This window comes from Hydractinia symbiolongicarpus, chromosome 7, assembly GCF_029227915.1.
Source record: "Hydractinia symbiolongicarpus strain clone_291-10 chromosome 7, HSymV2.1, whole genome shotgun sequence".
Lineage (NCBI taxonomy): Eukaryota > Metazoa > Cnidaria > Hydrozoa > Anthoathecata > Hydractiniidae > Hydractinia > Hydractinia symbiolongicarpus.
The window spans coordinates 5,640,840-5,653,670 of NC_079881.1; the positions used below are offsets into that span (position 1 = coordinate 5,640,840).

Consider the following 12,831-nt stretch of genomic DNA (forward strand, 5'->3'; position numbering starts at 1 on the left):
CACTGGAGTTAATGATCGGTTATTCAAACGACATGGACGTTGGAAGTCAGACCAGGCAAAAGACGGGTATGTTGAGGATAACATAAGTGCTTTACTCTCTGTATCTCAGACATTAGGACTTTGAAATTACCCTACGTTTAAGCACAGAATACTGAAGATGACTCCACTCACTAAGTTTTATTTCCCGAATAGCGTCCTAAGTCTTGAAGAGATTACGTAGACAATGAGGCTCTTATTTTCGGTTGAGCAAAGTGAATAAGAAAATAATATTGCAAATTAGTGGTTTCAAAATTTCTAACCAACAGTCTTTCAAAATCCCATTTGGCAGATTATCGTTACCGGTAACTTTTTTACGTTTTGAATTTTTCATATTTTTTTTTACAAACATTGTCGCTATGTACGTAAAATTGAACACAGTGTCCGTGTGTATGGTTTATGTGTGTGAAGTTTCCCAAACGAATTCAGTATGTGGGTAGACGATCATTTTTATAAATCCTGCGATTGTGGAGAGGAATTCTCAGAAGATGAATTATTGCGTGTTTATCTCGTTTTAATGTTAATCGACTATAACGGGATCAATTGATTCGGAGATATTCGTACTTTTTCAAGAAAACCATTTTTGATGGTTGTCCAAAATTTTGTAGATTGTTTCTGTATTATGTTAGAAGTTTTGGATGATATACATTTCTTGCCTTAGGGACTGAATAAGTACAAGAGTTTCTTAGTTAGATCATACGTTTCCCAGTTGAAAGTTTTGGTGGAGTTGTTATCTTGTATTCATACCCTTTTTTTACTTCCCAAGTCAACCATGGACACATGGAGCCTTGTACGTTGTTAAAATATTTTTCAAGTATCTAATTTTGCTGTCAACTTCATCCATTTGGTGTAAAGGTTCAGAGTCACACGATGATATATATATATCCATTCTTGATGAATTGGGATCATGTTTTGTAATTTCTACAATTTATATTCCTTGAATTGAGACGATTATGATTTAACTTTCATACAAAGTCAATAATGTCATCACCACTCACACTAAGAGCTGCTATAATAGCGGATCGTTAAAACTACATCGGTAAAGTGCTAGTATTGCTGGAAACTCTTGTAGTCGATTTGACTAATTGTTTTAAACCATTATTATTGATAATGTTTTTAAACTATTTATTGCTTACTTTCTTTAAGCAATCTGCATTTATGTCAACGAGGAGAATAATCTTATGAGAGCACTTGCTCGTGTTAATTATTATCCTTTGAAAAGGTTAGTTGAAATCTTTTACAAGATGAGTTGATGTGCCGGAGGGTTTACATAGAGTACTAAGTACTAACAAAAAGGTTTTTGAAGTTTTCAGGAAGATTTTGTCAAAAAATTGTTTCTAATTTATCGGGTTCGTTCCGTTTTAAGTGCGAAAGATCATCGTTTCAATCTCCTGCTGAGTCATGGTAAGAGACTATATATTAAAATTGATCCTAGCGTTTAGAATTAGTGTGGAAAATTGATATATTAGGACGTTGTCTAGTTGAGTGGTTATTGTACTTGCACGGCTTCCATAGATTTAAGATTTTCTAAACAACCCTTTATTAACGAATTCGACCTTGTTTAAGTCAATTGATTGTTTTTTTGCAAGTATACAGAAAGTATACAGACATGTTTTTAAAGGAACTTATTAGCTATGTGATGCGCATGTAGAATATATTTGTTTGCAAAGATGTAGACAATGGGGAAAGAAAATAGGGGTAACTAGTCCAGTACTAGAAAACGAATATCTTATTCATTACCTGGTCCTATTAACATGCAGTTTGTGGCCACCATGACGGATTTTTCAACTTTAGCTGCCCAATAGGCCGAAAAGATTTTGTCTTTAAACTCCAACATTTTTCATAACACTTGATAAGAAATGTCATATTGATCCTACTGTAATAAAATACTTATGTTTTTGAAAAATCAAACCGTTACGAGATATTGAAAACTTTTGTTTTCCTAATTCACAGGGTATTTATTAATATTCCGAATTATTTTTCACAACGCAATTAAGATGCAACAGGTTGATGCGTGTACTGTTTGTAACATTATTTTCATGACATGTCTGAGTCGAGTAAAAACAACAACAACATTTTACGACATGTTTTTTTAAGCTTTCTACTCATACACGACTCATGATCACAAATGAATGTACAAATTCCAAGTAAATTTAAATACACAAAATATTGAAAGTCCCATAAGGATAAGCATATTCGTTTTAATTGAATAAATATAATGGTGCTGACGTGATATTTCTATTAAACTTAAGTAAAGAAAACAATTTTATCTTTCGTGCTATTAACCAACGATGTCTTATGAAAGAAATATATAAATTTGTTAATGGCATGTTACCTAGCTTTATGGAAGATATATTCTGAATTAGAGAATGCAAATATCAACATATCAAGCGTTCGACATACCGTTCCCTTCGTATGGTCTGAGCACCCTCGCAAATAGAACTGAAGTTTTGTCGCAGTCAGTCCTGCTCTTCCATTTATTGGAGAGATGTGTTCCTGCTCAATACTTTTTTTATTTTATCTTATTTTATCTTCATATAGTCGATTTAAATAAAATTGACTTTAAATAATAACAAAGAGGAAGAGGACAGAGGTCTCTTTTTTCTGCATAAATAATAATAATAATTAAACACTCCTTCTGTCAATACATAATTAGTAGAGTCTGACGTCAGAACAGTAAAAGTGCCACGTGGTGAGACGACATAAGAAAATGTTCACTAACTGCAGACGGTTGTTGCGTAGCAACTCTTTTGCCTGTGAGTTGTGGATGTCCCAAGATGTTTACAAGACCTTACTTTCAGGTGCCGTTGGGTTAAATACCGTTTGGGTTGGAAAGCCAGGAAAATACTTTTTTTAAAAAAAAAATTTCATTTTATAATTTTATAAAATAAGGAAATACGGAACATAAAACTTTGTAGTTTTTATATTTCATTGGTGGTAAATGCTAAAAAAACGCATAGGTATAGCATGTAACCTAAAATAAAAAACAGTCGCGTAAAATAGATACGTTATTCATATTATATTATTAAAATCTATAATATGTACAATATAGACAAATAAATATATCATAAAAGAGATTTAAATCATTCTTCATTTATTTTATGAGTTTGTTTGGTATTTGCTAGTATTCGTCTCTCCGCCATTTTCAATTTGATATAACTTAATAGCCAGTTCGTCTTTCTTCTTAAATCTAAAGTGGAAAAACGTACTTAATTAAAAAAAATAAAGGCTTTCGCAGTGAAAAGTAATTTAAAGTATATATATACAGAATTTGTTGCACCAATGCAGGGGAATTAACCATAAATGTCGCAATGTAAAAAATTTTATGTTGCAAATCAATCAATGTCCCAAAAACAACAACACCAACAATAACAACAACAACAACAACAACAACAACAACAACAATACGAACAGAAGCAACATTGATTTAACCTAAGATGACACCATTAACAAAAATCGCAGCTTACAATTATGATCACAAATTTTGTAGTACACAAAGTGGATGAAAACAAGCAAGCAGGAAAAAAAGAAGCAAGCAGACAAACTAATAGTGAAATCGCCTTAATGTTAGATATCTACCTGCAAGCACGTTCATCATAATGTAAAAATTAGTATTTTCTTATATGGAGTAGATTTGCTAATTAAGTATTGTGTTTCTCAGTGTTTATTTGTTCTGGATAAAGGTGTTGATGGAAAAGATACAAATGCTTAAACGCAGTTGATTAATGATAAGGAAACAGGTTGCAAGGGTTGTTTGTTAACATTGGTGAAAGTTGTAGTTAATGCCAATTCATTTCGAGCGATGTAGATAATCTTGTTAAATGTAGTACTACAAGGCTAGTTAGATAAGGCGAACCTAACGTTGATGGCACTCGCATACCGAAGATCTCCATTTAGTAACTGTGACATGACTGATATTTTTAGTATTTTTTTGTATTAACTTTTGATTTCTGCTGTTGAGAATAGTATTATTACTTGGACATGTTCTTCAAATAGCAAAATCAGCATGTCGTTTTAGGAACTTATCAATACATTTAAAGGTGATTTTAAAATGAGCAATGCATTAAAGACAAACGCATAATATGCTAATATCATCTCTATCTAGATTATTGACGCTACTGCGTCTTAAAATGTAAATTATTTCTAAAACAATTTTAAGGTACCTTTTATTTCTTGTTTTCCTGCTTTTTTTTCAAGCTTTCGATTTTCCATGCATCCAAATAATCTTCGGCGATGGCAACGTCTAGCTGTAAAACCTAAACGTTTTAAGTGTTAAAATTTAAATTCAAAAAATATTAAAACATTGAATCTTATACCAGTGACATTAGAGTCCAGGCAGGCCTCGTCTAGAATAATTTGATTCAAATACTTTTTAATTACCTTGAAAACACACCAGCACTATTACCAAAAGAGCAAGTACTTTCTTCATTTTAATGTTAATGAGGTGTACTAGTTGTAACGTGTAGTTTTTTTGTATGTCAGTTTTCAAATGGTAAAAATACTGCTAAGTTGTTCTTTTTTATAGGTGACGTTTATGAAACACTAAATATGCAGATTGTCTATGGAAACATTGAAATGTGCTGCTTCAGTGAATGATAGGTGTTTTCTATTCTCCTATTGCATCATTGATATGATATTATTAAACAAATACTGAAAAATGTTGCTTTATATTTTTACGTGGGTGTCTCGGAAGTATCACATTACAGTTGCCAGGTGTTCATAACAACATCACCAACAGGGTAATAATCTCTTTGATGTGATACTATGCTGCCATTTTAACAAGTACGTCTTTATCGCTAACTCAGTCGGAAACATAAGGAGCACATTGGCATTTTTTATTCGTCAACCACGACACGACACTTCTTTTCTAAATACTAAAAGCTTAGCATCCCTATTGACAGCTTTTTCGATATAAGGGTGTTTTTAAATATATATATTTGGGGACAAGGGATCATTGTATGGATAATCATGCATAGTTTTATTAGTACAAAAATAAAAGAGTCAAAAACATATTGGTCTATTAGTTTAGAGTTTCATGTGAACTTATTTTAATAAAATTTAACAATAATGTTTTAATCTAAAATGTTTTTGGTACTGTTGAGTCTTCTCCTATTATTACCTTATATTATACGGCTGTTAATTGAGTTAAAATATGAGTTTTCGTTTATTAGTTATGGTTTTAATAGAAAGGAATGTTGACATGGAAACAATGATTATTTTTAATTTTTGTTTTGTTTTTGTCTCATCAGGCAGTGCATTGAAATCCATTGATATATGTATGTGCCTGCTATAATAAAAATCCAATCCTGTGTGTCACATTGCTTTGGAGGTTTTGTTTATTTGTTTTTTAACGCACCCATAACGACACGGAAGTTATACAAACATGCTTTTTTGTGTACTAGGTCAGGACAGTAAAATATTCAGATATTTATTCATGTCCAGAAAACATCTCGAAAATTATTTGGTTTGAACTTTATAAATTTTAAGATTTTTACTTAGCTTTAGGATAGTCAAAATGTTTTTCATGATGTCACACCTGTTGTCATTGTGACACATTGGGTATCCCTTTTTCTACTGTTGATGTTCCATCATTTTATCCTACTTAAACTGGATGATGTCATCGACGTACTTAATCCCAGTTGTTTTCAAGTGAGCAAACAATCATTTGTGCGAAGTTTTATGAAAGTAATATTCCTCCTTAACTACTTTTGGTAGGGAGTAAGTATGCCTTTTTAGCCCCCTTTCTCAACACTCCTGACTTTTATCTTTTAGTTTATAAAAGTCACCAATCACTATATGTTGTGATTCTTGCAATGTGGCAATCTAATCCCTGCAACATGTAAATAAAAACATTAGTGATCAAGAGTAATATAATGTTTTTTTATTTTGATCTGTCAAAGAGAAATTTGTTCATTTTTAAGTAGCATACGCAACGCCCGTTCAATTAACGTGAGATTGTACTTGTAAAAACTTGTCCTGTGTATTTATGTCTAATTTGACTCTTCGATTATTACTTCAATTATTACTTCGATTATTACAATTTATTGTTAATAGTACTGAGCAAAATGCGATCATTAGTTCATTATTCATTATTCAAACTGCATATATATAGTTCATTGTTAAAAGTATGTGTCTCTTTGATTGTGTGACTCAAATGTTTTGTTGGTTCATTTTATTAGAACTCGCCATATGCTATGAAAGTTATCTAAGTTTATCTTAATGATGTCATTTCGTTTTTAACGTGATCTATTCATAGGCAAGATGTTTAGAAAATCTTTACGTATCTAGTTAACGTATCCACCCTCCGGAAAAAGGTGAGACTATAATTAGTCTATGGCTTTTAAGTGAAGAATTTGCCTCTAGTGCGGAAGCTCTTGGGATTCAAACCCCGGCCGAGTCATGTCAGAGACTATGAAAGTGTACCTTCTGCTTAATGTTTGGCATGAAAATAAGATTGATGTCGTAGAGGGTTGTAGGTTGAGCGACTGTTGTGTTTTCACAGCTGCCAGAGCTCAAATGGGAACTTTAAATGCACTAAGACCAACTTCGCAGGACCTTTTTGATAATATTACCATTAGGAACTGAGGAGGCCATCCTGGCTAAATAATAATAGTGATAATAGAAGCCAACTCGAATGCGTTCATACTTCAAGTTCTATTTATAATTTTATTTTCTAAGACGTACTTTCCCAAAAAGATTTGATTTGGCTATGTATCGTTGGCTATCGGCCAAACCGCCTGTTAGATAAGGTGATTTGAAAACATTAATTTATTTTATTTTTATAAGTAGCTATAGCTAACTAATGTTGGTGACTGTCACTAAAAAGCTGCTGGAATTTTTTAGTTATAACTAGCTAACTGGCTAGCTATTACTTGCTAGTCAAAGTGCAAGCAAAACAAGTCAGTTCCTTACGTGCAAACTCAGAATCAGGAAAACTAGCTGATACCAGTTGTGGTGAAGAAAAGAATGATTAAGTGCAGTAAAGCAAGTCTACCTAAAATTCAGAATCCGCTGACGTGGAGTTGACTTGCCGAAAACGTAGTGTACATACACTACGTTTTCGGAGGAGGGCAAGCTGGTGCGAATTTTCAGATAAGATTCACGCTTTTCGTCCAATAACTTCGGCACTTTTCTGTTGGAGCCAGAGCAGCTGACTTATTAGCTAGATTTGGAAGTATTTGAACCTTGCATGTATATGGCTGTATTATTATATTATACATATAATTAAGCCGTGGTTTGTTTATATTTTAAATTTTCCACTCCCCCAGAAAGAAGCTGGGAAATTTTTGGACTATAGTATGATAATGTTAGCAGCACAAGGGCATAAATTATTATTCTAATTTTTGTGATGAAACTAAAAGCAAATTATATATGAGCCCCTTGGTAAATATATATATTTTTTAATACGTATTTTTTAATTATTTGACATTTTGCTTTTATTCAATTTTGGGTTAAATTTCAAAACAAAACGATGCCGTGCACGTTGTTGTTAGCCATTTTGAAATGAAAATCTTATTAAAAATTTTGACGTAATTCAAGTATAGGTTTTAACTGGCTGTTAAGTTAAAGCGCAAAGGTAGCTCGAACCAAGTAGAGTCCGTTCAACTTTTTTTTAATCGCCCCAGTGCATACAAGTGCGTGGTCATCAAAATTAATTCAATAATACGCATGCGTAAATCAAAAGTCACGACGCCTTTTACGTCCGGGCGCAAAATGCTACTGTATGGAAATTAGCCTTAATTCAGAATAAGTATACAGAAATTGATCGCAAAGCATACCATATCTAACGCTTTAACCAGCGCAAAATATTTCCAAATATAGTCTTCCTTGGGTCAAGTATCTTATAAATCAGTAGGAGTTCTACTTCCATTGTGATATGAATGCCAAACAAGCGATTTGTCCTTTAAGTAGTGTGAAAGCTGAGAATTTGATCTCAGTTTCTTTGCACCAATCTTAGTAACTTGAAAATGTGTATAATGTGTATAAGTTCTTGTGATAGCTTAGAGGAAAGAAGAAAAAAGAAACATCTGAACAATTAACCTAGATATCGTGTAATGGTGAAAAGAGAAAGTAGGGTATTTCTTTGGCGATAACAGAACGCCAAACAAGTAATTTGTCTTTCAGGTAATGTGAACGCTGAGAATTCGGTCCCAGTTTTGCCGTACAGACTATTAGAAGAAATTCCAGTATACTTATATTCCAATGTATGTGCAATGTTATTTCAAATACAGTAAAGCCAGTTTGGATAATTTTTTACTAAGTCGCCTGTGAAAAAAGAGTGACGAAAAAAAATGATTTTATTAAATATACTTTACATCTTCATACTAGGCATTTATACATGAACTGTAAATCTGTTTTCCTTTCAGAAAAATCTGAATTTTATGTTCACAGAGAGAGTTGCCACTCTTCAAGCGTTGGGCGTCTCCACTCTTCAAGCGTTGGGCGTCTCCACTCTTCAAGCGTTGGGCGTCTCCACTCTTCAAGCGTTGGGCGTCTCCACTCTTCAAGCGTTGGGCGTCTCCACTCTTCAAGCGTTGGGCGTCTCCACTCTTCAAGCGTTGGGCGTCTCCACTCTTCAAGCGTTGGGCGTCTCCACTCTTCAAGCGTTGGGCGTCTCCACTCTTCAAGCGTTGGGCGTCTCCACTCTTCAAGCGTTGGGCGTCTCCACTCTTCAAGCGTTGGGCGTCTCCACTCTTCAAGCGTTGGGCGTCTCCACTCTTCAAGCGTTGGGCGTCTCCACTCTTCAAGCGTTGGGCGTCTCCACTCTTCAAGCGTTGGGCGTCTCCACTCTTCAAGCGTTGGGCGTCTCCACTCTTCAAGCGTTGGGCGTCTCCACTCTTCAAGCGTTGGGCGTCTCCACTCTTCAAGCGTTGGGCGTCTCCACTCTTCAAGCGTTGGGCGTCTCCACTCTTCAAGCGTTGGGCGTCTCCACTCGTCAAGCGTTGGGCGTCTCCACTCGTCAAGCGTTGGGCGTCTTCATTGGTTAATTTCTGAACACCACTTAATAACTCATCTAAATAGGAGCACATCTTTTTTACATAAAATTGTGAAATGTAAAATTTCACGATCAGTTAATTTTGAATTAGAAAATGCTTGAAAGAAATTAACGTATTAAGTAACATACCTAGTTGTCTCAGAGTGATGGGTGCAGCTGCTGTATAGGTGAGAACAAGTAGAGAAAGAATGATAGCAGAGTAGGCCATGTCTAACAAGATACCCAGCGCAAACAATCTGTGTATGTATTGCTGACAAAACGATCATATATAGTCCTTGCTGGTTATGAGCCACAAAAATGTTTTTAAATTAATGAAGAAAGTTGATGTTTGTAGTAGACAATTAACCAACTTTGTTCACATAAGGATTATTTATGTCACCCAAAGGGGGCAACTTGGGAAAATTATTTTTTTCAAATGCGTTAACATGTTTCAAGATGTGTATTTGATAGTAATCTTCTCTGGGATGGTGGGAAATCTCAAAAGTGTAAGGAAAAATTCAGCATTAGCATGTGCCATGTATTTACTAGCAATTAGTGCAGAACTTTAATCTATAAAAGTTCACATTCTGGACAAGATTTATCAGCAGCAGAATGCATTCTGTCATTATGCGGTAATTTTATTCTGTGACGTTAGTGTTTGTGAAAATTACAAAAATAGTCGCACCTGCAAAAACTGTCATTTTTCGCCCGGCTGAAAGGGTTGTCTGTGTTTTTACTTTGCTGAATATGTCTTTGTGAACAATAAACTAATCCACACAAAAGAACCACAGCTTAACAGACTGTTGTTAAATTGTGCGAAGTAATAATATATTTAAACAGCAGTTTTGTAAAAATTACATTGCTGAGGATGGCACAAAAAGTAACAATAAGAAACCCAATAAATACCTTTAAACATAAATAAAACTACAATTTCCCATAAAATGTATTGAGACAAGGCGGCAAATTTCGGAGTTGTTCACACAAGTAATAATATAGGCCATTTCTTTACTAGACTCACGCAATTTCAAATTTTTAATGTTCACAACGGACTTTAGTTAATTGGTTAGATTCAAACTCTCAAAATGAGATAATTGGCGCTGACGTCAGCATGGCCAGCTTTGCCAAACTGTGAAGCATTTGCATGTACTTGCGTGGATCATTCCGTAAAGTGGTCAACACAATCTAAACGTTGCTTTACTAACCGACGCAACTCAAAGATTAGCACTTCCTAGACCGACTGGATGGGGAGAAATCACGAATTGAAGCTTTTGCTACTTTGGAAAATGTCCCAAAAAGTGTTAATGTCTCAAAAGTTTGGTAAGGGAAGGGAGGTTGTAAAGAACTGCCTAAGCTTTGCAGCCCACAATCTACCTTTGTAACTAAAATCATAAAACGATATTTGACACGATATTTGTGACTTTTGCAGAAAAATGTTATGCGCGCGAATTACGTATGCACGAAAATCTAATTTCAGGACTGTACGACGGGTAAACCCGTGGCATTTTGTTGCCCCGCTAGCATCTGGTATCCTTAGATTTTGGATAGAAAACATTTGTAGCGTATTGTTGACAAAAAAAATGCTCAAATGAAAATAAAAAAAAGCAATTTCAGGGTAAATATAGTACTCCTTTTAAACAAGATCAAAACGATATATATTTTTTAATAAATCTTGTTATTGTTATACGTTTGTTATAAGGAACTAGTATATAAAAAATCTTAGGCTCAATTTGATCAAATTTTAAGAAATTGAGAATCTTTAGCAGACTAAGAAACTTATACATACAATAGAAGGGAACATATAAAATAACAAAGTTTTTATGCAAAATAAATTAATAAACTCTGAAAAGTTAAAGAATCTCAGTCCCATATATGTTACGCTTATTGTGATAAATCCAGAAATTATACATATTAACCTGTTATTATCAATAAAAGCAGTAGCCCTAACCCATATCCTTGTACATAATACCTGGAAGAATATGCATAATTTCCAATTGATTATATTCTCCTTAACAAATACACATAAAATCACAAAAAGGTCATACTTTTTAAGGAAACCTAAGGGGTCAAATAAGAAAAACCAGTAACTTTTATAGCAAGAATACCGATAGCTTCCAATTAACACCACATCACATGTCAATGTTGAGATAAGGGTTAAGGGGTTTTGTTGAAGTCAAACAGAGATAAAAAAGTGGGATTATCTGTGTTTTTCACATGGTATAAAAAATTATTCAGAGTTAAATGAAATAGCTTGAAACCTATAATGGTAAGAAAAACGAATTTAAATTTTTAGTATTTATTTATTCTTTTTCAATTGACTTAGATTCATCAAAGCTTAATTTAATTAATGTATAATTCACGATGGACAATTAGCTTCATTTCTATCCCGTACATATGCACAGACAAAGAGTTTGATTAGTAATTTATACAAAAAACGGTAAACATGTGAGATATGTGGCTATGGCAAATATGCATATTGGCATTCGAAATGTTTCAGAATTGTTGGATCAATTGGTATATACACCTAGTCTTTCGTGACACAACTCTCAATATATTAGCTACTAATTGGTGAATTAATAATAACAACCTTGGCAGAGAAACGATGATAAAGAGGAACGTAACTTTCACAAACACAAAAAAGCAGTTGGTGAAGCTGCAATGGATATGCCCTAATTTCTTCCCATACAAACCCCTTTTTCGGTTGCATGGCGTTCACTCCTGCAGAATTCACAGATGCAACTCAAAAATAAAACACTGTCTGGAAAATGAAATTCAGGATAGCCTTTTCAGTTTGCATTGGAAGCGCTTATAATTTTATTTTTAAACAGACGGGTTGCTGGACAACACAAAACGCAATAACTGGTTTAGGAGATTCCATTTAAAAAACAAAATGCCAAAACTGAGTGGACGAACGACCACGCAATAGGATAGCTCTACTTACAAGGTGAAAGCTGCTTGTCTGTAAAATATTTTATTTACTCAGAAGTGAATAATTATTTAGGACATAAAAACATGCTCATACCTGCTGATAACATATTTCTCAACTTTTCAGCAGGCAATTAATTTCTAAAGATCATTTATCATAAAATATTTTCCATATGCAAAGTTATACTACATGGATTATTCAACACATCTCTGTTGCTTGTGCAATCGCTAACTGAATAAATTATGCTTAATCTTTACCCATCAATGTAACGCGGTAAAACTAATACAAACAGTTTTTGCGAGGGACAGCTACTCGGAAAATCTTTTAAACGTAAAGTCTATTCGTTTTTTGGACCTTAAAATGGAATAGCTGAGAACTCAGAACAAAACGAAACAATGTTGACATTTTAATTATTATTTAAATTTTCCTGCAAAAAAAACATGAAAAACATGGGAAATTTCTTTCAAACTGAGATTCCTAGTTTTTTTTAAAAATAGTGTATTGTACTCCTGATCCCGAACCTAATCCTAAGTCCTCGTTTCCGCTGCAGGGATGTATTAACAGAATTATAAATCTTCGTCTATGCTTATTCTAATACATGCCTATCACATTGACAAAAATAAATACGGAAAATGTTCCGGTGTCCAAAGATACACACACTTTTTTTTCCAAAAATATAGTTGTCAACGTATTGCGTCATTGGCATGACATAAAAGCAATTCTTGTCCGAAAAATTTTTCTTCTCATTACCAACACCTAACAACTGTCATTAAATATATCCACTACGCCCACACAACAATAATAACATTTTACCCCTTGTGAAAGTAAAATCTTTACGAGTTATTTATATTCAATGGAACAATTGGTAACCTTTTCTAACCCAGCGCATAAACATGCT

General features: G+C 33.8%; 1 protein-coding gene across 1 annotated transcript; it reads right to left on the reverse strand.

The window, feature by feature from the left end:
• Positions 1–8,328: 8,328 nt before the first annotated feature.
• On the reverse strand, positions 8,329–9,286 carry LOC130648886 (A-kinase anchor protein 5-like). Its single transcript, XM_057455004.1, has 2 exons — positions 9,161–9,286; positions 8,329–9,049 (listed from the first exon to the last, which is right to left on the reverse strand). The coding sequence occupies exons 1-2, from the start codon at positions 9,237–9,239 to the stop codon at positions 8,361–8,363; spliced, it is 768 nt and encodes a 255-aa protein (XP_057310987.1). The 5' UTR covers positions 9,240–9,286; the 3' UTR covers positions 8,329–8,360.
• Between the last annotated feature and the right edge of the window lie 3,545 nt (positions 9,287–12,831).

What these genes read in the sequence shown, in the direction of transcription:
- LOC130648886 (XM_057455004.1), bottom strand. Translation starts at nt 9,239, where the DNA reads ATGGCCTACTCTGCTATCATTCTTTCTCTACTTGTTCTCACCTATACA. An exon ending in CATCACTCTGAGACAACTAG is followed by an intron (nt 9,050 to 9,160) that starts GTATGTTACTTA and finishes GCTCCTATTTAG; the next exon opens with ATGAGTTATTAAGTGGTGTT.